General features: G+C 31.9%; 3 protein-coding genes across 9 annotated transcripts in view; 2 read left to right on the top strand and 1 right to left on the bottom strand.

Moving 5' to 3' along the window:
* Positions 1–2,726, bottom strand: part of LOC124362403 (NFU1 iron-sulfur cluster scaffold homolog, mitochondrial-like) — a 32,069-nt gene extending 29,343 nt beyond the window's left edge. For both annotated transcript variants that reach the window (XM_046816856.1, XM_046816855.1), the window contains exon 1: positions 2,532–2,726. In XM_046816856.1, the coding sequence (XP_046672812.1) occupies positions 2,532–2,572 (41 nt within the window). In that variant the 5' untranslated portion in view covers positions 2,573–2,726. The remainder of the gene's footprint in view (positions 1–2,531) is intronic.
* Positions 2,727–2,848: 122 nt separating this feature from the next.
* On the top strand, positions 2,849–15,470 carry LOC124362404 (glutaredoxin-C4-like). 6 transcript variants are annotated; one of them, XM_046816857.1, is made up of 5 exons: positions 2,849–3,122; positions 4,819–4,887; positions 6,699–6,820; positions 12,652–12,756; positions 15,167–15,470. In XM_046816857.1, the coding sequence occupies exons 2-5, from the start codon at positions 4,845–4,847 to the stop codon at positions 15,263–15,265; spliced, it is 369 nt and encodes a 122-aa protein (XP_046672813.1). In that variant the 5' UTR covers positions 2,849–3,122; positions 4,819–4,844; the 3' UTR covers positions 15,266–15,470. The 6 variants fall into 6 exon arrangements, with proteins under 6 accessions (XP_046672813.1, XP_046672817.1, XP_046672819.1 ...); XM_046816861.1 differs by having other exon boundaries at positions 6,596–6,820; XM_046816863.1 differs by lacking the exon at positions 4,819–4,887.
* Positions 15,471–23,855: 8,385 nt separating this feature from the next.
* Positions 23,856–27,896, top strand: part of LOC124362402 (NADP-dependent malic enzyme-like) — a 68,080-nt gene continuing 64,039 nt past the window's right edge. Inside the window, 1 exon segment of the mRNA XM_046816854.1 lies at positions 23,856–23,996. Coding sequence (XP_046672810.1) covers positions 23,968–23,996 — 29 coding nt within the window. The 5' untranslated portion in view covers positions 23,856–23,967.

Raw genomic sequence — 27,896 nt, 5'->3', positions numbered from 1 at the left:
CGGTTGAACAAGGGCTTGCAGTGATCTAAGAAGCCTGCAGATGAGATGATACGCACAGCAGGTTTTCGCAGCAATAAAATTTCAAATAACTCTGTCTGTCTGTCTGTGTATGGACTCATTTACCCGCATCTCGTCTACGCTCTGCCCATATGGGGCTGTGAGAACAAAAGGATACTGTTTCTGTTCCGTCTACAAAAAAGAGCAATCAGAGTAATCCTTTCAATTAACAGGCGTCAATCTTGTAAACCAATTTTTAAGCCTTCCAATATTTTGGAATACTTTTCCATGTCTTTATATTTACGAAACTTTATCTTTTCTAACTCAATACAATGAATATTTCAAAATTCCTCGTAACCTTTAGTATAATTTAAGAATTTCTCAAACCTTAAGGTCCCTGCACATCACACAGCTTTCTTCCAAAAAAATCTCCGTTACAATGCAATTAATCTGTTTAACAAACTTCTTATGCACCTCAAGACAGAGTCAAACCTTTTAAAATTTAGAAAAAGGCTTAAGTTATTTCTCCTTGATAAATGTTTTTACAGTGTCCGTGAATTCCTGACTGACGGCTAATTGGACAACCTGGTAGTTTTTTAATATCTTAAGAGTTCAAGTCGTTTTAGTTATTTTATTGATGATTGTAATCAGTTGTAAGAAGTTATCTGACATGACCAATGCATGTAATTGTGTTACTTTGGTTGAATAAACGAGTTATTGAGTTATTATAAAACTTCTAAGCTGTAGTATAGGGTCTAATCACAAATGCTTGAAAATAAAAAAATTATACAAACTTATTCGTACATAACTGATTTAAATGTCATGAGTACATCCAATTACGATACATGCAAACTGAGAACCGCAAACAGATTGGTGGCAGACTTTAATGTGGAGATAAAGATTGTTATAGTCAGTTATCTACAAATAACTTGATTTTCCAAAATTGTACTCATGTTTTTGTGTCTTTATAAACTCAATATGAGAAACATATTTAAATATGGAAAACATTGTCAATAGTGTTTGCATAAGTGGTTCAGTGATAATCCAGTGATAACAAACAAGCAACACTGAGCTGGCTGCTGCTTAGATGGGTGACTGCTGGATTATTTGTCCTTACAAGCAGCATGAAGTCATCTTTAAGCCGCTGGCTCACAGATGAAGTGTTAGATAGGGTTTCTTAATATAGAGAAAAAAAAACAAAAAGAATTAAGTTGCTGAAAGCCCCAAAATGTTTTAATATTTTGTAAAAGGACCTCGTACTTAAACAAGCTGACTTACGCCTATGGCCATCAACACAGACCAGCTCATGCCAATGGTGAAGAATGAAAAACATTCTATGAGAAGGTAGTCTACTTATAAGCGAAACCAAAATCTAGAGTGTGTTAATACGAATGTCCTCTCCAACAATCGACTACTATGAATAAAAACTAAATTTCAAATAATTGTTAGGCTAGTAATTTAAGTGGGTAGGGTACGATAAGCAGACCCGTTTTTTTATATCGAAGAATGTAATCATCAATACCTATATTCGCATCTCAAATCCTAGACTATCAATCAATATAAAAGTATCTATAGTCCTCAATAACAATCATATGTTTTAAATTAGTATAAAATATGAACTAGGATGAATATGACTTAAGGGTGCTAGAATATTAGTTTCCACTGTCAACAAAACAATTCAAACGGGTAGGGTACGATAAGCGGACCCGGTTTTTTATATCGAAGAATGTAATCATTGATACCTAATATTCGCATCTCAAATCCTAGACTATCAATCAATATAAAAGTATCTATAGTCCTCAATAACAACCACATGTTTTAAATTAAAATATGGATTTAATATTTACAATGATGAAACAAATTAACTTATTATAAGCAAAATTATAAAAACTGAAGACTACCATATTTGCTACTCTCACAGTTACAGTTGTTTCATTCCCACAAATTTCACATAATGGATTTTTCTGTACGAGTCCAACATGTTGAAGCCACGTAAAACATGTCATCATTTTTCAAAGCAATGTTGTGTAGTTTTCTAAAATTGACTGCCATTTTTAATAATCAAATGTTATTTATATGTAAAATTGAAATATTACTTAACGTGTATTATTTGAAAGTGTTTACAGCTGTTGATATAGATTATTTAAGTTATTTGTTCAAAATAATTAATCAGTATCGATTGATTATATCGGTATGAGGAACTAATATATGAGGAAGTAATATTGTTTGCCAATTTCGATATAAAAAACCGGGTCCGCTTATCGTACCCTACCCAGTCAAGCTCTTAGACACGTTAGGACACAGCCTGACTATTCTCGGAATTCATTTATTATTATCTAGAGTCATCTAGGCTACTGAAGTCTGTCTATTTCTTCTCATATCATGGTTAGGGTCTATATTGATACAATTGTACAAAGAATTCTTGTGATATAAAACCTAAGTATTTAGTATTATAAATAGATTGATACCTTGATTTTTAATCATTCTAATTCTATTTTCAAGTAACCAACAAGAAAGCTGAAATTATAACTTACTGTATAGGTAGTTTCCTTAGGATTAACCTAGAAGCAAACATTTTATACGATATTTCTGTTATAGAATAAACTTTATTCTCAGCTCAATTTTCTACAATATTAGAAAGATTTACCAACAACAATTTACGTCACTTCCAAAGCATATAATTACAACATTCACATCAATTCACAACACAACAAAATAAGCAGGCTGTTGCGTAGCAGACGACAAGAAACCAGCTGGTATTTTTTTTATTTTGTATATAACCAATTAAAAGTTATGAGCTTTGCATTTTTGCTTAGGGAAACGTTACTACCGTTAAATGTGAACACGTATGTGCTGAGTATTTAAACTTTCATTGGCCTTTGGTCAGATATAGTGATTAGCTAGCTACATGTTCTAAAGAAGTGAATAAATATTAAAAAAACACTATCAAAGACCACCTATCCCGCTCCCCTCCTACCTGAAACAAAACAAGTACAAGGTTGTAGGGCTTGCTTTGTTCGCCCGTATTGCACAATTTACAAAAATATCGGCATGTATCATTCGTAAATATATTGTGGCATTTGAGACAGTAAATTGTCAGTTAGTGCTGGGAATTAATCTGAAAGGTAAGTTCGTAGCTTACAATTTTAAGTCTCCAAATGATAGGTTAGGTAATAGGATAAGTCTTGAACTCATTATTTCTGTAAGGCAAGCAGATGTTCCAAATTTAAATTAGGTTTAATTATTTAAAAAAATAATATTATTTATATAAATAGAGTAAAATTTATTTGTGTCATTTTTATTCAGATAGTCAACATTTTATTATATAATGAAAAGTCAACTATTTAGTGGTAGCATATCCATAATATACTCACTCAGAAGCATCATTCATAACAATAGGGTTGGGTTTCATTAGAGCTTTTATGGATAAGCATGACTTTAGTATAATAACCAGTCGCCACCACAATAATTTAATTTAAACTACCAAAACCAAAATGTCAAATTACGTGATGGGTTTTTCAAATTAAAGGGCTGCAGTATTATAAGTGTCCAACATTCGAGTGATCGATCATATGGAATCACCAATTATAACCATTTAAATGCTCTCAGACATGTTTGTTTACCATTTGAAGTAATTGTAACTGCCCAAAATTAGTATGAAGTTGTATTAATTTATATAATCTAAAATGCTTATATTTCTTTGACATATTAAACTATAGCTTCATTATAATATAATATTAAAAGAAAAATTTTCCTCAAGATAGTACCCAAATGCAGGCTCAAATCACGTAAGCGCTTATAAGGGTTATGTTTAACTTTGGTATTGCTAGTAACATATTTACAATAACTTAATCTAAACCTACTTATATTGCATAATAACATTGCATAATGTACCCTAATATTTCCATTGTTAATGTATGCATCATTGCTTACACAAAATGGCCTAGGGTGTTACTGGCTACTGAGTAACCCAAAACTAAAATATTGCTTTGAGAAATAATTATTCAGCCCATCCGTAACTCAAACAACAGTAACTTATCCCAGTAATAAGTTACCACTGAAGTACCTATTACTGGTACTAATAATACTGCCGATCTGTAATGGAAGCAAGTGCAGTGGTATGTATGTTTTATTTGTGTCAGACATGTTTATCCTTAAAAATAGTAAAAAGTAAGTAAATGTTATACTGTTTTCTTTGTTATACTTTATAAATACATATCCTATATTGTATTTTATTCACCATAACATTATTACTTTTATATTACAATTTAAAATATAACTTAATTTAGTATAAGTAGTTGTAGCGAGGATTCTTTACTCATGAATATTGATGATTCAATATTATTGGTACTCAAGTGTAGGACGCTTATTATGATGCAGCCAAGTAAAGTACAGTTCAACTGTTTTTATATTTAGAAAAAGTAATAATTCAGTTATGTTTTTATTGGTTGCTTTGAAATGGAGAAATCCCATAGCTCTCACCACACATGCATTGTGTAATCTCTTTTCTACAGCATTATTAAAACTACAATATTCCTATTGCTTTAATTTTATTAAAAATATGAAGGTACAATTAAACATCTACTATGAAAAGTATGGGCTGTTGTTGCTAAAATTCTCAATATGGCTATGGTCATGGGAAGACTTTAATAAGCGGCCTACACTTGTTCGATTGTTATTATTGAACGATTCTATATATATATATATTAATGTGGTGTAGTATGTGGTTGGGACTGAATATGTTTCCTTGTGTTAAGCTTACCAAGATCATTGTTAATTTGTATTTTGCTGAGGATAAAGTGCGTGTTGTAACTTTTTTAGGTGGAAGTGATTAATTTGATAATCAGATGAAATTATATGCAATTTTTTTACTGATAATTCTGGTGATTGGTGAGTTGCTAAATGAGTTGTTATGGATAATGTGTTGTAAGCTAACAGTGCTCTATTGTGTACAGTCATCTTGGTATTGCCATGTATTTAAATGCCTGATTGATTACAAAGTATTTGTGTGTTGCTTTTTATATAAGACTTATAATTATCATTGCAACTTTTTATTATGATACAACTTATTATTAGAGTTCACAATTAGTGGTAAAGCACTTTGTGTGAGTGTGTTTTTGAGTATGTAAGAGTCTATAGTGAAAGCATTAAAAAGAATATATTTGCCTTTTCATGTACTGTAGTAAATAATATTGTACTTATTTGTGTCTCTCTTCTCATGATCATGATTTCTCTTCTCTATCCTACATACTATGAGTTCTTATATTGTTTTTGTTCTCTTTTGACCGCTCTGACATTTTGCTCACAATATTTAATGTTTATGATTATAATAATTCTATTGTGTATTTTGAGTAGTGTCATTATGGTTTTATTCTTATGACTAAAATAACCATTGCAGATTTTTAATGTGTATTATATTATTGCATGTATGGTTAACAATTTTAAAGCATGCTCAAAATGTATGATTTAAGAAGAGTTTTAAAAAACCCAATTTTAGTTATAGTGTTTTTTAAGGTTCAATATTTAGTTCCATCCTTTACCTAACTTAAATAGTATTTAAACTCTAACAACTCTTAAAATATCATAAATAACTCTAAAATTTACATATTTAAATAAATGAGTAAATGTTTGCATATATAACAACTAATTAAAATATTCATTGTAGACTAATTAATGTTAACTGTGGTAGATGTCTGAACAGCCTTTGTAGTCACCAAGTAATAACCACGTGGTAAAGGTGTCAAAACGAAAGCTTTAATATAAAATCTATGATTTAAGTTTTGCTCCAGGAGCTATACAATTGTATCAGTTATAGTAGATGATAAAATGCCTGACTAGTTGATTACTAAATTCATGAGATTATAGCTTGTTCAGAAGTAATGACAATGGTGGATTTCACTGTAAAATGTCCTCAGACGGTTTCGCCTCAAAATATATATTTGTATTGTTTTTATCAAAATGTTGTCTTTTTTTGTCCACACAATAATCAAAATCTATCTTAAACAATATTTTGATAGGTGTACCAAAAATAATGTCTGCAAGTTTTTTTCCTATCTGACTAAAAAATTTCAGTTACACAAAAGAAATGTTCAAGAAATGTGGGCTAAAACATGTGTAATGATTTATAAATCTTTTAAAGATTTTGACCCACCTAGCTAGTTGATTTTTTGGTTGCTACATACATAAAAACTAGCAATTAACTTGTTCAAAAATATAAAGGTTTAATGTTATAATATTTTTACTATAGTGCCATTGTTTTTTTACTGTTCATTTAAACATTATAGTTTGTGTTTTTACACGTTATGTTACATATTTTAGTGATTTATATTAAATATATTTAGTCTACTACAAACAAATTATACATATAGCAATAATTGAAAAAAATTGGGCTTATGATATAAAGGTTTTGCTAATAAAATGGTCTTCTAATAACATTTCTTAGCAAATTATTTTCATTATTACATTTTAGTTCTTATCAATTTTTGATGTTACAGTTAATAAGGAAACTTTAATCCAATGCTCTTTCTAATATTATTAAAAATATGTCCCACTGCCATTGAGACAAATTACTAAAACAGTATATTCTTATCTTTTGCAGAACTTTAGTAAGTTACTACTGAAAAACTGCCCCATATATAATAAAGTAAAAGTATGTAACCACCAAAACTGTATAACCGTCAGTGTCAGTGTGATGGGTACAGGTGCCAGCAAAGCTATCAACATGAACAGTGCTGCCGCAGAGTTCGTCAAGGCTACCATCTCAAGTGACACAGTGGTCATCTTCTCCAAGACCTACTGCCCATACTGCAAAATGGCTAAAGAAGTATGTATAATCTGTTATACCCGCTAGTCCGCTTCTTCTGTTCAAGAATAGCTTGTTATATCTAAGAAAAATTGGATATTTTAACAAAATAAAATTACAAGAACTGTTATTGCTTTGCCTTTGATGGACTATAAAAAAAAAAAAACAGATTTACGCAGTAAGAGATTTTATTACTAAATGTCTTAACATAATTTTCTACATACAGTAGAACCCCTCATATCCGACCTCGGTTTTACCGCACCTCGGTTTATCCGGCCACTTCCCGGAAGCCAATATCGAAATTTATTTCCCACGGCTTACAGACGCGCAGTTGCACGCACTAGTCTCCCACGACTCGTGTGTTATCTTGGTGTATCTGTTTGTTTACATTCTCCTGTGTTTACTTTTCAGTAGCTGTGTTGTCCTCAGTTGAGCTAGTAAATTTAACCTCTAAACTGTTCGTTGATTATTTCCAGTGCGGTTAGTACAGTACAGTACAATTGTTTTGTTTCGTCAAGTGTTGTGTATTGTGTTGCAGTGTCGTTTTTATGTACAGTATTGAAAAAGGAAAAATGAGTGCATGAAAACGAAAAAATAACGCGGTGACAGTGGAACAAAAACTTTACGCGATCGAACGCATTGATAAAGGCGAATCTGTGGCCAAAATATGTAGTGAACGTAGAAAAGAGCACAGTTAATGACTGGCGTCGTAATCGAAAAACTTTGCCGGACTATTGTACACAAATAGAGAGTGAAAAGGTTTTATCCGAACGGCGGTATTTGAGAAAACCTTCCAATGAGATGGTTGATGACACTTTGTGGCTTTGGTTTTTACAAGAGAGAAGAAAGGGCACTCCTATTAATAATACTGTAGATTATATTCTACATTATATTCTACAAACTGGCATGTAAGGACCAGTTTTAAAAGAGAAGGCTATGATTTTACATACAAAATTGGGAGTAAACACTGAGTTTGTAGCCAGTAATGGCTGGCTAGACCGCTGGAAAAAAAGACATGGAGTTACATTTGTAAATATTTGCGGCGAGAAAATGTCAGCAGATGCACCATCGGCGAGTGAATTTGTGGTCAAACTGGAAAAGATGATACAACAAGAGAAGCTTGCCCCAGATCAGGTATATAACATCGACAAGACCGGGCTGAATTTCAAACGGTTGCCACAAAAGACATTCTCTGTTGGGGATTCCAAGTTCAGCTTCAGGGTTTAAACTAAACAAAGAGTGTATAACAGTTGCCCTGTATTCAAATGCATCTGGGGAGTGGACTCCCACTTTTGGTCATCGGTAAATCCAAGAAACCCAGACCCTTCAAACACATTAATATTTCTTCTCTTCCTGTGGTTTATCGTGCCCAGAAATCAGCGTGGATGGACTCATACATCTTTATTGACTGGTTCGTAAACGAATTCATTCCTAAAGTCAAGAAATTCTTAAAGGAGCATAAGTTGCCAGAAAAAGCTATTTTAGTGCTTGATAACGCTGGAACCCATCCCCATGAACTAGAGTGTGAAGATGCTCCAAGAATAGAATAGAATAGAATATAGAATAGAATATATTTTATTGCGTTGACAATATATATTACATTGTATTGCAATAGTCAATAATACCAATTTTTTACGGTATTTATCTTAAAAACTAAATCCATTCACTCGACTTTCCATACAGTTGCACGCAGGCACACATTCATACACATACAAAATTCATAATTCGTGGGATCAACCCCCAGGATTGCAACACTGCCGCGAATGTCAATCTAAGAATAAAATTGCTTTTTCTACCTGCCAATCTCACAAGTCTTATCCAACCCATGGACCAGGGTGTAATCGAATGTATGAAAAGACGATATCGGCGCAAACTTCTGTCTTGAGATTTTAGGAAAAATGGACACTGACGGTGTGGATCTCGTCTCGGCTCTGAAGCAAATTAACATAAAGGATGTTATCTACATGACTGCCGAATCATATGATGAAATCCCCAGTACAACATTTGTCAAGTCTTGGTGGAAGGCCTGGCCAGATATTGAGAAATTGGTCAATGGCACAGTCAATGAAGATTTGATCCAGGTAGCAGATGAACAGCAAAAGAATTGTAATGCAGAACTTATAAATGACCTGACGAAGTTAGCATTAACTGGCGGTGAAGAAATCTTAAATCAAGATGTTCAGGAATGGGTAACTGGTGATGATGATTTGGAAAACGAATATCTAAGTGATGAACAAATCGTGCAGAGTGGTGTACAAGAGTATGAAAATGAAGGAGCAGAAAAATCAGATGATGACACTTGGGAAGAAGATAAAATAAGCCATGAGGAGGCGAGAAATGCACTTCAGACATCACTAGCCTACATAGAGCAACAGGACCTCTCAACAGCTGTTGACGTTATGTTATTCAAAAAGTGGAGAGACTATGCCTTCAAAAAAAAATGGATAACAAAGTTCAGCAGAAAATTACGGACTATTATAAGGCCTAATATAATCTTCAAAACAAATTTATTGTGAGTAATTTTTATATCTCCATCTTTATTTAACATTAATTTATGTTATCTGAATTCACAATGTACTGTATTTTTATGTTAATTATTTAACCACTTTTTCTTATACAATAAATTTTTTATTCGTTTTACAAACTTGTGTATTTTTATAAAAAATAATCCCAAAAGAGACTTAAGCACTACTTTTGACTATATTTATTAATTACATATTATTATTAGGTATAAATTATTGTTTTTATAATAGGTTGGTTTATCCGGCCAGGGGCTCGGTCCCGTTGTGACCGGATATGAGGGGTTCTACTGTAATTAGTTGCAAAAATGATTAAAATGTTCTTTTTATTATATTGACCCAAGTTTTCAAATACATTTGACATCAGCAAGGTTAGATCTGTCTGCCACTCTTCGTTGATAGCATGTATATTGCCTACCTAACTATGCTTTATCAAGAGTTGCCAGGTCTGGTCTGTATGGTGGATTGTCAAAAATCTCTATTTTAATTTTTTGAGGTCTTTAATCATGCTGGCATAATGCAACTGTGTATTATCTAGAATCAGAACTATATCAGAAAAGATTGCTCTATGAAGGTTACGTAAAGTTTCATACATTTGTTTATAGAGAAAACCTTCAAATTTCCGAACATTGTATATAAACTTTTCTTTTTGTTTGTCTTGGATCATGCGATTAATTGTTTAATGAGATCTACAGTAATATAGTGACAAACTTGTGTTCTTACCCACATTTGTCATGGATCTTGATATGCCTCTATTTAAATTTTTGACAGCATTCCAATAGACTAACATTACTCACAGAGTTTTTCTATACACCTCAGCAGTGCTGCATCCTGTTACTGGCAGAAAACATATCATACTTGGCAGTAGCATCGATCATCTTGTATTTTCCTGTTTGTGTAGTTTGACTAAGACTGATGTATTGGTTTGACTAAGACTGATTATTGGTTTGACTAAGATTGCCTACAGTAGAGGTAATGTGAGGAAGTTGCGCAATAACCAACATGTATATCTGGCCTCTGTTTTCTTATTTACTTATAACACTTCTACTTAAACAGTAAAAGATAATAAATACTCAACTCTTCTGTATTAAAATCAATATCATAATCACAGCATTGAAGTAAGTGAAGAAACTAATGGAGGAATACACAAAAATATGAAGCAGCTAATTAATCTACAAGAATAACCAAAACAATATTATTTCATCACCCTCAAGTTCACCCCCACTATTGGTTCAGTCTATATTAGCTGCTCTTCTAACATTTCAATTTATTACAGCAGGATGTAGTATACAACAGATGACTGTGTCAGAATTATCTCTACCAGAAATGACAAACTGTCAGGTACATCTAATCAAAGAAAAATTATTTCAGTTGCACAAGAGATTATAGGAATGTTTCATTTTAACTTGATGGTTTGTGTATGGCCAGTAGTTTCCTGATGTAATGCTACAATAGGAGAAACCTCTATACCCCAAAATAATGTTTTAATTGCTTTTCTTCTATATATGCAGTTTAGTTTCTTCACTCAACTCACAACCATAAATGCAATGTCCTTTGTATTTTATTTTACAATACAATACTCTTAAATTCACATATTTTATGATCCTCTTATTTAATTCTCTCAAATGTAACTTACTTCTTGAAGAATGCTTTTTAGAAGTGGTTGAAAATAATTTGGTCTATGACATTTTATTTCATAGGTATTACAATACAAACATTAATAATTGTGGTTGATTATTTTCCAATATGTATATACATAATAAAAAATTAATTTATACATAAAATTTGAGTAAAAAAATATATTGGGAAAACCTGCAGAAAAATGCTTTAATTATGATATTTTCCATTTATAACTGTTAGTAGCCAGTGATGATACTTTCGTATTTCTTTATTATTAAATTATCATTTTGAAATTGCTTACTATTTTTAAAAGCACACATTTCAGATACAAGAGTTTATTAGATAATGATAATACTAGGTCTCTATGGTTAGATACATAATTTTATATCTTTAAACAGGCCTGATTCCAATAATTACAGAAATCATTCTAAAAATCATATGAACTCCATACATGACGTATTTCGTTGTAAAAATGAACTCCCCAGTGCATATTTCTCCCTAGGTGCCTCGAGATATATTTAAATGTCAGACTCACATGTTTATCTTATCTGCATTCTTCATTGAAATTATGAAAGTCAAGTACATTTTTATCTATATTCAATTTAATAATGAACAAAAGAAATCTAATAGCAATAAGATAAAGAATTTGATTAAGAAAGTTATTGAACAATGTTTACATACTATTCAGTTAAATGGAACCTTAATAATATGAATCTCAATAGGTTGATTAAAAATTTAGATAAGCCTACTGGTAAATGTGCAAGAAAATTTAACATACGACTAGAAAGTCGTTTAAAATAATATGTTCTAAAAGTATGCTAAATTGTGTACAAAATAGTTATTTTAGACAAACTGTGTTTTTGCTCCTTCATTTTAGAGAGGGGATCCAGTTTTTAAATTAAATCAACCATAATAATTTTTATGAAGCCTACTATACACAATGTACAAGGTAGGCAAACAAAAAAATTATAAAGTGACCACCTGGAAGATTAAAAAACTACTGCCACATTTAAATTTGCTTATACAAATTTTTGTTAGTGTAATCTAGTGTGTTAGGAAATAATTGTTATAAAGGTTTAATTTATGCCCTGAAAAAGTAGTCTTATTGGACTTTTGAACAACAATACATTTTGATACAGAATTATTTTTGTAGTGTTAAAAACATTTCATGGGAATGACATAACATTTTGTTATGTTGATCTTTCACGCTTTTTATTTGGGTCACCAGGAATATTGTTTAATAGTAACTAGCTACTTTCTTTTATAAAACTAGTAATTTGTATTTCACGAAGCATTTTTATACCTTTATTGAGGACTGTGTGGGGTTTTGGAATGATTGATAAATAGTCAAATTTAGTTTGCTTGTTTAATTTCTTCCTCACATTTAATTTTTGCCAATATCATGTTCCATTTCTAAAAGTTTAATCATTATAATCTCATGGTGTTTGGTATTGTTTTTGTTTACGTCCAATTTTCTTTTGGTGTATCAACTTGCAAAAAGGTGTTATACGCATATCAGAGAAATGTGGAACTACTTTGTTGTCTAGTTGATACTTGCAAAAGAAAATCAAGGTGTATACTGGGTATGTTGTAATGTATCAAAGGGTTGAATGTGTCATCCAGTAGATTGTACATCCACAATAGGTGGTTTGAATACATAGTATTTTCCATTTCCACAAATTCGTCCATAGTAACATAGTTCTTTGATGGTAGGTCTTCAACAACTTGAAGCACAAGTACACGCTGATTGAACTGGACCAGAGAGAAGACGGTTCAGAGATGCAAGATGTTCTTGGGGAGTTAACTGGAGCCCGAAGTGTGAGTATGCAAATTATGTCAAGCGAGTTGTTCAAGACGATGTACTTGTTATTATAATTATAATTGAAGCATTTGGTTTTAAAACATATAACCGACAAAAAATAGCAAACAGACAAGTTTGAAGCTAAAGTTTTTATATTTGTTTAATTGTCAGCCAAACCATTAATCAGTAAAATGCTGTATTTAAAAGAACAGTTATATTATTTTTTCCAAAATAATCTTTGATTTAAAAGCCCTACATGGGTTTCTTAAGAAATCGTGCAATAAAAGCAATATGAGGTGTGGTTATAAAATAACCGGGCTGAGGCTTAAAACAAATTTTGCTTATAGATATTTACAATTTGATGTACTCCCCTCCTAGACTGCTCCATGGGGATTTCCACTGTACGTAGCAATGCAGATTATTTTCCCTAACTCTGTGCATGACTCATTGCTTTTCTTTTAGTGCCTCAACAGTCTTAAATCTCATTCCTTTCAAAACTGATTTGACTTTAAGCAACAAAAAAAGTCACAGTGGACCAAGTAGGGTGGATGATGTAACACGGGGATGTTGTGTTTGACTAAATACTTTTTCACTGACAAAGCTTATGAGCTGGAGCATTGTCCTGGTGAAGGATCCATGACTTGTTTTTCCACAAATTGTTTAGTTTTATCTGCGTAAAACTTTCCTTGTTGATTCCTGTTAGCTCACACATTGGTCTGATACTTAACCGACGATCTTGTTGAACAAATTTATCAATCTCTTCAATGTAAGCATCAGTTTTTGATGACGATGGTCTGCCAATGCTTGTGTCGTCAACATACACTTGAAGTAACATTACTATTGTTCACTTAGTACACTGGAGATTTTTCAAGTTTGAAAAGAAATTTGATGGTCACACACTGCTTTTTGTATACTCAACATTTTTCCAATGCAGATACAAAAGGTTAACTACTGGCATATAACTGGTACTACGGACAGAATAAGTACAGGAGCCAGATGAAACACGTTTACGGGTGGGAGGGGGAGTCCTATGACTGGCCATGTCATATTCAGCCTTATTGCGTTCATTCTGTGGCTCCACCAATACTAAGCTGGTTATTTTGTAGCCACACATTGTATAATGAAGTTGTAAAAGGAATTTAACGAAATTTTGTCCAAGTTTTTAAAGTTTTGTCTAAGAAGATTAAAAATGTTATCAATAATTTTAATCTTTTGAAATTAAATTTAAAACTATTGCACAATTAATTGGTTTTTGTTCTCTACTGCAATAGTTTTACAAATTATTGAAAAGTTTGTAATCTGCAACACACTACATTTAAGTAAAAGTTTCATTGAATAAAGAGACAAAATCTAGGTTTCATAGAGTTTTGATAAGGTACAAGAACAGGTTAACATTAATAAATTGAGAGGCTGATCCTCTTCTTCTAGATAAATATTTTCATACGGATTATTCCATTGTATTTCAACTTGATGTTTGTCAAGAGAAAGAGGAATATTCTTCAAATTTTGTAAAATTAAGCATGCTTTTCCTACTTTACTCTCTCTTTGAAGATTTAAATGATGCATTTTATTGTATTAATTGTGAATTATTTCAAAAATAATCTGTATAGCTGTGGTATATACAATTTAAAATGTTACTGTCTTATTTACCTAATAGAAAACAGGTCAATAAAATCAGGTCTGAGGTTGCTTATAGGTAATAAGGAATGTATTTGTTACAAATAAAACAATAAAAGAAAGACAATTCATTATTTTACTTTAAGAAATTAATTAATTGTAGAGAAAACAAATAGCCTATAATAAAATGTCATGTACTGCTTTGTAAAAAATAATCAGTTTAATGTTTAACTTTGGTACTCAACGTCAGGTAAATACAACCATGCGGAGTTTCAAGGTCATCATATCCCCTAATAAAGTGTAAGACTGTCACTCAAAATAAACCAGCTGGTCTATCTGCGCTGTTGCAACAGACTGAGTCATGATGTCTTCTGGTTATTCGTTATATGAATCTTTTCACTATCCTCCGTTACCATTGAAGAACAAGCTGCTGATACAATATCTGAGTCGGTCATCACACTGACTATTTTTACAGTCTGAAACCAATCATTTCAAACTTCTTCCAAATTTATTTATTGCAGGCCTACTACAACATGGTGAATTTGTTATTTTAATATACACATTATTCGGAATGTAAATTGTGGTAACAGGAAACCAATTTGGTGATCTTAAGTAAAAAGATTTTGTAGACAAACTGATATGAAATTGTGTCATATTTAAAAATTGAATATAATCTTAGTCAAACTGAAGTAATAATATGTTAGACCAAACTAAGTAGATTAAAGAAAAATTAGGTAATCTTTAAAATAACAATTTTAATCAATATTTGGTTACAAAGTTTATTTATAAAACACAATATTTTATTTTTAGGTGCCTCGTGTCTTTGTGAAAGGAAAGTTTGTTGGAGGTGGCACAGATGTTCAAGCCTTATACAACAAAGGAGAACTTCAGCTGATGTTGGCAGCGTGATTATTCTCAACTTGTTCGTTTCGGCTCATCAATTTTTGCATGTTCATATTTCATTTTTAAAGATTTCTATTTGTACTTAGCCTACATTTTTTGTTATTCCATAAATCAGGAAAAGACTTATGCAGGAATTGTATACAATATTTTGTTAAATGATTTTTATAATATATTTAATATGTTCAATAAAATGAGCTATGCTTGGAAGGTAGTTTCTTTTTGTGTTTCTTCACATTAATGACCTGTAGTATAGTTTGAAATCCTGTATATTATGGTACAAGATGCAAGATGTTAAGTGTTACTTCTTTCTCTTAACCATCCCAACATTTAGTATTAGAAAGATGTCAGAGAAAAAAAAAGAGTCCTGTGCTCACCTATAAATTTGTTATTTTCACCACGTTGAATAAATTTAGAGTCATATAAACACCTTCATTTATTACTAAGAGCTCTTATAATATTACAATCACAAATAAAAATCTATGATTACTAAAAGACATTACAAATACAACACACTGAATGCTTGGGAAACATTTTACATCAATAAGCTAAAAAAGTCATGAATAAGATGATGGGCCCATCTCAACTATGATTCTACTCTCATTTCAATTTATAAACATTAAACTTTAACTCTTATTTGAATATGTCATACTGGATAAACCTATTTCCAAATCATTTACATAATATACCTTGTGTTATGTTAATATTTATTTATTATTTGTAAAATATGTAAGCATTTATTTGTGGAGCTGTCTGAAGATCAAATCTTGTATTTTGAAAAGCCTACTATAAAATATACTTTTAATTTCAAATTGTACAATTGCTCTAAAAGTCCTTCCTTCAAAATCTCATTCTTGATCAAATCAAGATTCTTGATCCATCTTTGACAATTGTCTTTCATTCCACCAGCAGATTGACTGTCACTAATCTTGCTCTACAAAATGTTTTTAATATTAATTGCATCAAAAGGATTTTAAATTGAAAACATATGTTTAGACTCAGAAAACCTTTTGTAGTGTCAATCATGGTATTACTCTTATCCAAATTGTAAGGATACAGAATCACTGGTCAACTTCTGAAATGGGTCAATTCATACTTGAAAAACCAGAATGTTGTCTCTTGAAAGGTAAAGTTCTCACAAGGCTACATGTTGCTTTTCTATTTATTTTGTATTATTTGTCAATCATATGAATGTCAATTATCAGTTGCTTTCAGACTATTAAAATTTTGTACAAACGTATCCTCCCTGAACGACTGCAAGAAACTTCAGAATTATCTGTAGAAAGTATGTGAATGGGTGGACATCTACATTAAGAAATATACATCAGTCACTTTTCATCTTAATAACAGTTGTCTATTAACGCTCCCTTTCAGTCTTGTAATGTAGTCTCATAATGTAGGAACACTGCTGGAGTGGATGGGGTGCGAAGATTTCAAAATGGGGCTGTTGGGATATCAGATCAATGGGTATTTTGAAGATTGCAAAGCAATTTTTCATAGACTAAGAGTACTCTGTGTTTAGGCAGTATGTGCTTAGTTCTCAAATCTTCAGCAGGTATGACCTTGCCAACCCTTGTAGGAGCAGTGACATCCATAATCTCACTCTCACCATACTGGTAATGTCGACATTCACAGGTGTAACAAACTGCCTATGACTGAAAAAGATGCTTGCTACCTGTAAAAACTTCAAGAACAGCGTAATGAAATGGTAGAACAAAAAGCCTTTTATAGTGTTGATGAAATACTATAGTGTAGTATAGACATACAATAAGGCCTTTTATGTATTAGTTTTATCTGTTATGTGACTTGTACTGTTGACCAAAAGTGTTGTTTTTATGGCTATTCTTATTATACTGTGTACTGTATACTAGCCTTTTGACATAAGGGAGGGCTCAAGACCCCACCCCCAACTCGAAGTTTTGAAAGACAAACATTAAAGTTACATCCAGTAGCTTGTTTTAAATAAGAATACATTTATGAGGTCTTAAAGCTGAACAATTTCACAAAGATTATTGAGCCCTTATTTTGGAGAGTATTTTATACCTAATAAACCACCCAGGGTGTCAGCCCTCTTCATTGAAGTAATTTACTATATACGCCACTGTAAAGGACTTGTCATTAAAATGTAATTTTGTGGGACGACAATAAAGATTCTTGACTACAAATTAGGTATATATCCTACTGTCAAAATAAACCAGTGGTCTTGTGTTATTACAGTGATATGTTTCAAAGGCTTTATATCCTTGATAATCAGACCTTTGTAGCCATGTTGGTGGATTGCTTTGTCATAAACATAAATTATATAACAGAAAACAGACATAATGGAGTGCACGTGATACTCATGCTGGAGGCTGCAACACGGCAACAAGAGGTAGAATAACTGCTGCATTTCTACTGCTCAAGTCACCCTGGATGTGTCAGATAATTTCTCAAGCCTTACTGAGTTAATATGGCAAATACATTCAAAAATATTATAAGTTTGCGCTAGAATGCCTACTTGCCAGCTCAGCGAACCGTGTGAAATTATTTCGCAAATGCAGGAGTAAACAACAAGCATGTACACGTAAATCTAAATTTTGTTTATTTTTTACCTAAGTTTTGGGTACAGTATTCGCCAGCTCAACATAAGCTGGAATGTACATCATGAACTTGAAGTACATGTGCAAACGTAAAACAATTAAGTTTTACCGATGTTCAAGGCACAAGACGTATTTTCCAGCTCGGTAAAACACTGAATTGATATTGCAAATGCGGCAGCAAGTTAGTACACTCAAATCGTTAATATTTTAATTCTTACCGTAGTTCAAGGCACAAATCTTATTTGCTAGCTGAACGCTCCGTGAACAAATGTAGCAGCTAACAGCAAGCAGGCACACGCTAATCGTAAAAAACTTATTTATTACGGTATTATACTTTTTTAACAAAATTGTAGCTACCATAAAATGTTACGTTTCCTTGTTATCCTATTCCTACTTTTTCTAACATGACTAGACTTCTTATTAGTTGCAAGCACCGTTTCAGTCTATAACCTATTGTTGTTCGTCTTTATTCCTCCGCATTTGTAGCATTGTCATAATACATCAATCAATGGTACAATATAAATCTTTGTCGGTTGCCTATTAAAAGTTGGAGGAAATCTATAAGCCCTCTTCGCATCGTTTTTCAAATTCAATCTTCTGGTGATTGTGCATACCACTTACTCAGACGACATTGATTCCCCCGTCCTGCATTACCATAAAGGGAATTATGCCATGGTCTGCTAAAGTTTACAACTATATGTTAACTCTAATTCAACCCCAGATATCATGCTTGAGGCTCGAGTATCAAATCTTAAAATACAAATCAGACATAGCATATAAATTAATATATGTATATTATTAATCTACTACGCTTAGGTTTAGGGGAGATGTTGACCCTCTGAGGACTGAATAGACTGACTTCTGCACTACTACTTATGCATGGCCTCAGCTACTATATAATTTGGGTATCTTGGTACAGAACTCTTGCACTCCAGAGCCACTGACCTAGGAGGACAGCACTTCTAAATTGAGTAAATTCGTCTATAGTTGCCTTAGAGCTATAGAATTTTTCTTGAATATCAAATTAAGATTAGGCAGAGTATTTTAATGGTATAGCGTATTTCATTAGGCTACAAATGTTGCTAATTTATTTACTGTGTGATTTTCTCATTGCATCATGTTACCTATAATAAGACCACTGTGAAGATGTTTGCTAATGCTCAGTCAAATCCAATGAAGTGACATGCACTATCATCAAACCTCAATGTCATATAGAAATGAAATTTCATAAAAAAATTTAAGATATACATAACCAGTTCACTAGAGTTATCATCAGCATTCAGACGTCTAATTAAATGTATACAATGATTTGTTTTCTTTAAAGAGTCGGCTTTAAAGCAAATCACATTATAAATATTACTAAATATAAAGAATACAATACTTTTCCATTTTATTTATTTTGCGGATGAGGCCTGATATATTTTTCAGTAATTGGCCTTGTTATAATAAATGTTCGAGCCAAATTTGATATAATTTAATTTATTCATTTTTAAGTTATTTTTTATAAAAAACATACAAACAGACAGATGAGAGACTAAGCATCGGAGACCCATGTTCAAATGGTGAAATATGTTTATCTAGGCTTGAGCAATAATGTGATATACATTTTTCCAGAGAGTTACTAAAGTGAAAACTGAGCTTGATAATTTGTATATTTTCATGTCGAACACAGATTCTAGAATAGTAAGGGATACATATTTAGTGGCCAAAAAGGAATATAAGGCTGAAATAAAGAGAGCCAAACTTGCAGTATGCAAAGATTTTCTGTTGTACAGGCAATATATTAAATACCTTTGGCCCCAAATATAAAACTTAATTTTAAACATTGACATATTGATGGCTATCAAAAGGCCTCACAAAATAAAAAATGTTATCAGTATTAGTTGGTGTGTTATTCAATGTAGTGATTGAATTGAGAAAAGCCAATACAAGCTCCTTCTTCAACATTGACATATTGTGTCTAGGATTACTATATTTGGTTTTATTTGTAGTATATTGTATTGGTTAGTTGGTTTCTGAGAAAGGCCAGGTGATTCTTTAAAACATCAACTTAGACTGTATAGATAAGGAAGGTTAATACATTCTCCCACGGAAATATATCTTTACAGGTGTCTCTATAGTACACATGACTAGGACACATGATTCTCTTGACAAGTAAACATTCTGTACAGTAAACATTCCATTAATAAATGATTGTGATACACTTCCCCAAAACAAAAGTCCGTAGGAAAGAACAGATTCGATGTAACCACAATATGAAACCTGTATTTACAAAACGTGTCTTATCCCAAAAAATCAGATATTGAGTTATATATATTACTGAATTCGTCTGCTACAGCCGGATCTTAATATGTAGGCTGTTTGTTCCAAAAAAATTCTTATCAAATAATAATATTTCATGTTGAAATATTAAAAGTTTTCTATAACGTGTCTTATCCTCTTACAGTTTGTTCCAAAACACGTCTTATCTATTATGTTCCAAAGTCTTATCCTAAGTAGCCATATTGGAAATTAATATTTAATTTTCCAAAATGAGTCTTATCCATTCAGATCTTTTACTATTGACCAAAATTTACAAAAAAAATCTGTAATTTAATTTAGTTTCAAGATTATTTTGTGTTAAATGTAACCTAAATTTGGATAGCCTGCATTTTACAAACGTTTGTGTCATTTTTTTGTGTCAACATCTGGAAAATCTATTGACTCTTGACTGACTGTAGAAGCATTGTTCAATGTTCATGTTGCTAGGTTAATTATTGCTACTAGTTTCATTGTTTTGAAAAATGGAAGACAGTTTAATAAGAAAAGCTTCTCCTGGAGAAGCTAGATTGAAAGGATGTCATCCTGAAAACTGAAAAAAGACCAAAGAGAAGAAACAAAGGTAAGTAAATATGTTTCTTATTAGGACCGTGCAAATCATAACCTCATTATCCTAGCTTACAGGTCATCATTCTTAGATCTCGCTTTATTATTTATTTAAAAATTAACGTGACAAAACTGATGTTTTGTTTTATTTTCAGAAATCAGCCAAAGATGTTGCCAAGTCATTCCAGTTACCAAGAATGGAACAGTCATTCAGTTGGGGAGTGAAGGATGTCACAACTTTGACTGGAAACAATCTGTTACTGAGATTCAAAAAAGCCAGCTAATTGGCATTTTCAATTCAATCCAAGTAAAATGATTAAGCTTAAACTCAACAGAGTTAAAAACATTGTTTACGTTCGTGGAGAGATGAATTACAGAACAAACCTAAATGTCTTCCGTTCTGTTTTGAAATCTGGCAAGTCCTACGAAGCCCTAGATCCTGCGATCATTCAGCCTGGGAGAGCTATTAACCAAGCTAAATTGACAGACGTAAAAAAGTTATTGACTGCACATTTTGGAAATGGATGGGAGCGACTAGAGAATTTATCTTTTTATACCAAACTAGCTGAAGTAGGAAGAGACGCTGAAGAAGATGATGAAAAATCTGTGCAGACACTCAACTGGAAGACCCATTGCAACTCACATGTATTTAAAAATATGTGTTCTTAGTTTTATAATCTTTTTACAAAACTAAGTAATAAGTTCATTTAAATTTCATAAAATGTAAGTTTGATATATTTTGTTCTGTTTAATATGTTTTTCAGGTTAAAATTTAACTTATTTCTTTATAAACTAGTATTTAAAAAGTATTATTAGAAAATTTCTTTAAATTAAAAAAACTTTTCATGTATATTTCTCAATTTAAAAATGTCTTTTATTTAATAAAGAAATGTAAAGAAATTTTTGTGTTTTGTCTCATCCCAAGCGTTATGTTCCAAAACTTACCTTATCCATAGTCAATTCCAAAACGCGTCTTATCCAACTTTTACATAAATAATACAAATTAACTAATGAATCTAGTTCAAAAGTATTCCTTAATAGTAAATCTATAATTCTTAACAATTAAAATGATATAATACAGTGTATAAGTAAACTATTAAAACATAGTGTAACAGTTTTTTTGCATTTTCCCAACACTTGTGAAAAGTGGACAAGGAACGTTTTGGAAATACAGGACTCATATGCAGTCTTCGGTATGAGACGTGCTGTTAGATGACGTCGGAAAACAATGAACGATTTAGCTTATGGAATCAACCTGTTAATCTCAATGTAGGTTGCACTCAAAATCACACCTAACAACTTGACATGATCACAGATCAGAAGAGAGAAGTTCCATCAAAATTGAATTGTATTGTGGCAAGAGTCTTGTGATGAATATTATTTTTGTTTTATGCAGGTTAAGTGGTAGGCTATTATCTAAAAACCATGATATTTATGGTTGCATGGTGAAATTATAACGGGCTAAGACCTCACTTTAAACCTTTGCAGCCACAATAACACTAGTATAGTCTGAAAATTGAATAATTAATTTATTAATTTGGAGATGGAAATCTTTTACATAAAAACTAAAAAAAGTAGAGACCCTAGAATGGACTCAAGAGTCCACTCAATCCTTAACATAAAAAAATTCGGAAAAAGCCAGAGTTACTTGTGGGGTTGTCAGAGAAACAGATTCTTTCGAAAAAGTACCTATGAACTAAGCCATAACGTTAGTGAACCTCTAACACCGTGAGACTCCAAATGTTTTAAATTTATTCCAACATTGGGAATAAATTATGGTGTTTGCCGTATCGTTGTTCATACACAGAAGAAAAGGACGCGCCGCGTCCTATGTGAACATGGTGACCATACCCTTTATTTATTGGTTTAGCCGAAACGCAGGACTGTTTCAGTGCGATTGGAGGGTGATACAAGGAGTTGTAAACCCCGGCACAGCACATTTCCAACATTTGAACCTGAAGATAAGCAGCAACTGGTAAAACTCCTTTTTTAATTACTATTTTTATTTGAAGTTGAAATTGCTAAGATCTTTTTACTGAAATATTTTAAGCTAAGTAATGCGTAATGATATATTGAACTTATGCACTATAACTTGCATTTATTTGATCTTTTTTTATTTTTACCTACACAACATACATGAAGTATTGTATTCGTTTTATCTTTCTCTTATTCCGCTTGGCGCGAGAAGACCGTACCGCCGTGCCGAAGCAAGCGACGGACGCCCTCCGCCCAACCGAGTAAGTAAAGAAACGATGAAAGTAGTGGTATTTCACCGGCGACACGATTCGTAATATACATAGATATTAGAGTATAATATTGTAAAATTATGCTAATTATCATAGCATAGATACAATAATTATATTATTATCTTCTTATTGCCATTTTATTTATCTGCACGATATCTCAAGGTGAACCAACCTATAGGCACGAATTGCTATATGAAGTTTAATTTATATATAGGTAATCAACGTCAGGTTCAATAATAGAAGATTTCACGTGTTAAAATGCCATATGATTTCACTCTTTTTGTTTTCAAATGTAATCACCTCTCTAATTACATGTACATTGCCCTTTACCCTTTGAGCGTTTGACCGCAATTGTGTTGGATTTGGTTGAGCGTCAGCGAACATTTTACTAATTTTTACATTTGTTTTATGAGTAACTATGGTGGAATGAGAAAATCGAGGAACAAATAAATCTGTAAATAAACTGTGTACAATAATGTAGTATTTTAATTTGTGACTAATAACATATAGTTATGTACGAACCTGTATCCCGAGAAAGATTTCAAATGTAGAGTTTTGCTTCAATATTGCATGAAACTTCGTTTCTTTATAGACAATAAAAAGTTCTATGACGTTGCATGTCCATCCATGGGATTTGCCTTAGTGTCATTGAAACCTATCAATCAATAAGCTGGCGCAATTGATATATTGTCTGCTCACATGAATACATTTTTTCTGTATGATTGTATTTGTCTATCCAAGAATGAAATGAGCTTTAGGCTCGAAAATTTTATGTAATCTCAGCCTCAGCGTAGCTTGTTTCGCGACTCTTGGCGTGGTGTACTTCCACCTTGTTATAGTATAATTATCAAAATAACAGGTTTAGTTGAAACGAGTTGTGTTGGCCAAATCGGAACATCAGCTGTTTTAAGGATCAGCTGGGATTATAATTATTGTGCAGCTGCTCTTCCAGTCTTCTGCTCGGCTTTCTTTGTCCTGTGTCGGGCGTTGTGAACTTTGCCCGTGGTTTAGGATAAGAAGCATGATAACTATTATCCCAAGAACAGTTCAGTAAGTAGCTTACTTTTCTGTGTATGAGCTTGGTTAATCACATTAAAATTAGAGTTATATTTAAAGTTTACAAACTTAAATCTTACAAAGTATTCCTCTGGCCTTGATTTTGCCTGCAACAGTCAGTCCCTAACTTAAAAAATTTGAAAGTGATTTTAGTTATGAAGAAAAGTAATATATTGATTATTATTAATATGTGTTGCCTTTACGAAATTTTAATTTACGGGTTTTACTGCTAAGAAAAAAAATGTATACGTTTATCAATGGAACCAGGTAGAAAATATGTGATGTCACTTCTAATTTCATTTATGAATTTGTCATTTAACATGTTCAACCCAACTATTGATAGGGGTTGAAACTTCCGGTACAACGCTGTTGTGTTAATAAATGTCATTTAATCCAATAAAATTATAATATTAATGAAACAACTTTGCAAATTGTCATACAAAGTTAATTCTTGATCTACAAAGTTAATATTTCTTTATTCACAGAGAAACAATGAATAGTCTAGGCCTGTTGCAGAATTTCTTTTTCAAACATCTTTACGTCTGTTGTGCATCTATATTGCCTAAAGATTGTTATGTGTGATATTGTTTTGAAGACCTCATATATAATTGTATGCAGTGTAGGTAATATATGAGACTATCATAAAAATAATGGTGACAGCACACAGTTGTGATTGTGGTGTGTTGGTGATGGCCAATGCCTTTATTTTAACCCTAGAACTGGCGGTCATTTCATCCTTGTAGTGTCGGGCTGTTTTGGAGCTTCGCGCAAGGTTTTTAAAAAAAAATTATTAAAAATATAAATAAAAAGCAATATAAATAAGAGTGGCCTATATATTTTTGTGTTTCAGAATTAAACGTAGAATTGCACTATATTGTAAAATTAACCATCAAAAAAATTTTCTAATAAACACTTTTTTTAATCAAATATAAAATTTACGAAAAATATTTCTTAAATTTGGGGGGGGACCATACCTAGCAAATGAAGTTATAGCGAGAAATATTTATAAGTGAGATAGCCATTCTGTGTCAAATTTTATCTAGTTTCAGAAAAACATAAACATTATACACATTTATGAAAGCATCATAAAGCTATAGAACAAAAAGCAGCGATGCGTATATAAATTCTGAAAATCGGGGTGTACACGTAAGACTTTGGTTAAAACAAGTTTTGCTAATACATTTATCTATGAATACATGTTATTTTGCATATTTTTATTACTTAGAATAAAATAGAATATACAGTAGTAATGAAAATAATTACCATAAATTATTTTTTGAAAAGTAAAAAAAGTTAAATTTTGCCATTATTCAAAAAATTTTGCGAAAAATTTTCATTCAGCAAAAAATATAAAAATAGTTTTCTAAAGCTTGTACTATATCAAAATTTATAAATTTATGGTTTATAAGTAATAGGAAATATTATGTAGTTAGAAAAACTATAAATATGGTAATTCTAAGCAATATATTGGGTCAACCTCGATTTTTCTCATATTACAAATATAATGTTCCAATAGTCAATTAGAAAAGGAAATGAGTAGAATTTCTTGCCGGAAAGCAGTTATAGGGAGCAGGCAAACTCATATTACAATATAATGTTTCCAATAGTCAATTAGAAAAGGAAATGACTAGAATTTTCTTGCCGGAAAGCAGTTATAGGGAGCAGGCAACTCATATTACAATATAATGTTCCAATAGTCAATTAGAAAAGGAAATGACTAGAATTTCTTGCCGGAAAGCAGTTATAGGGAACAGGCAAACCGCCAGACGGTCATATATTGCTTAGAGTTATCTATTAGTGATCAGGGGCACTGACGTGATCTGGGCTTCAAATTTAGAACTACTCGAGTTAATTTTTTTTCTAAAAGAGCAAGCAGCGCGAAGCGCTGCGCAGCGGGCAGGCATCGTGCGTGATCCTTTTTTTTATTAAAAAGTTCTGATAAATTGTTATTACATATTACAATATAATGTAGGTAATGTATGTAAAACAATTTTAAACACATAATTACATGCTGGAGGAAAGCAAAGTAAACCAATATAATCCGCCCAATACAAAATCTCCGTAAAAATCTGGTAAAGGAATCTGTGTCATTCCTTTGGCCTGAATCAATTCAGTATAGACGAAGATCACGCACGATGCTTGCCCGCTGCGCAGCGCTTCGCGCTGCTTGCTCTTTTACAAAGAAAATTTAACTCGAGTAGTTCCAAATTTGAAGCCCTGATCACTAATAGGTAATTCTCGCGGTTGCCTGCTCCCTATAACTGCTTTCCAGTAAGAAATTCTAGTCATTTCCTTTTCTAATTGACTATTGGAACATTATATTGTAATATGAGTTGCCTGCCTCCCTATATAACTGCTTTCCGGCAAGAAATTCTAGTCATTTCCTTTTCTAATTGACTATTGGAACATTATATTGTAATATGAGAAAAATCGAGGTTGACCCATATATTGCTTAGAATTACCATAAATATAACTAAAGATATTGAAAAAATATAGAATAACCCAAACAGTTATTATATATAACCAAAGAAATTACAGGAAATATATATTTTATTGTGAAAACTATCTATTTACCAAAAATAAATAGTTACTTCAGAGCTAAAAGAGTGCTATAAATAACGTTTTAGTAAGTGAAAACAATAACAAACTATGTGAAATGAATTTTGCCATAGCCTACACAAAGCCGGTAATTTCTCAAACATATTTCAGTAAATAGAAATTGATTTATTCTTAAAATATATATGTTTACACTACTACGACATCAAACAACCACTACACATTAAATACGACACTAAAACACGTGTAAAACTATTAAAACTTACAAATATCCACAGCTCGGCACGAAAGTGATACAGAACGGCAGCGGCAATATGGCGGTCACAACAAACGGCGTCGCGTTTTCTTTTACGTTCAAAATAACAAGCTTGCTACGTCATAACCATATACAAAGAAGAATAAAACTCATCTGTTCCTTAGCATTTTTCTTCCCGAATCCAATGGTGCATGAATTATATCGATATGTTACCGGAGTATATTATAAAAAGTAATTATACGGAAGGAATGTTTGAGCGACAAAATTTTGACGGTTAACACCACAAAAGCGGCATTAACCGACATAATTATGTCGATTAACAGTTTCTAGGGTTAATATATTTAGGTCAGAGTGCAGTAAGCCGACCTGGTTTTATATTGATCATTGATACTTCATGTATTGAATAAAAAAAATCTAATCAATCATTGTCTACGTACTAAATAAAAGTCAAACAATAGAAATAAAAAATAACTAATTAAATATAATACAATGGCATTCTCTTTATATTAAAGAAGGAACTATAACCACCAAACACGTAGATTAGATTAGATAATAGGAAACAATGAAATATTTTTAACAACCATATCTGCAAAACAAACATTGAAACCAAGAAAAAACACAGTTATCGTCTTTTATATTAGTTTCGTTAGTTTAGTTATATGAAATTGATTATAAAATATTATGTTTACTGCCTGAAAATGTATTTGCAGTGGTAAAGATGATTTAAGTAAATTGTTCATATTAATTCATAAGTATCGTTGATTAATAGTGGTGGGAGTAATTATTTAATAACTTTTAATATCGGAAAAAACCGGGTCCGCTAATGGTACTCTACCTACTCACCATTAATTATGGCGGACGGCATAGTGTGGGCTGTATTGTAGGAGTAGGTCTACTCAAGATCATGAAGTGTAGAGTTACAGTGAAAAACATTATAGATTTTGCATTGATGGTTTACATCAATGTGTATTTATATATGTATAGGTCTAGTCAAATTATTATATCGATCCATTTCAAGATATCAATTGCAAGTGTAGGTTCTTAGGAGCACAGGTGTAAAGTGGTATTGAGAGCGACAGGTT

This window comes from Homalodisca vitripennis, chromosome 5 (genome assembly GCF_021130785.1).
Source record: "Homalodisca vitripennis isolate AUS2020 chromosome 5, UT_GWSS_2.1, whole genome shotgun sequence".
NCBI classification, from domain to species: domain Eukaryota; kingdom Metazoa; phylum Arthropoda; class Insecta; order Hemiptera; family Cicadellidae; genus Homalodisca; species Homalodisca vitripennis.
This window is presented reverse-complemented; position numbering and strand designations above follow the sequence as displayed.

What these genes read in the sequence shown, in the direction of transcription:
- LOC124362404 (XM_046816857.1), top strand. Translation starts at nt 4,845, where the DNA reads ATGAAATTATATGCAATTTTTTTACTGATAATTCTGGTGATTG. An exon ending in ACTGATAATTCTGGTGATTG is followed by an intron (nt 4,888 to 6,698) that starts GTGAGTTGCTAA and finishes TGATGGGTACAG; the next exon opens with GTGCCAGCAAAGCTATCAAC. An exon ending in AGTTAACTGGAGCCCGAAGT is followed by an intron (nt 12,757 to 15,166) that starts GTGAGTATGCAA and finishes TTTTATTTTTAG; the next exon opens with GTGCCTCGTGTCTTTGTGAA.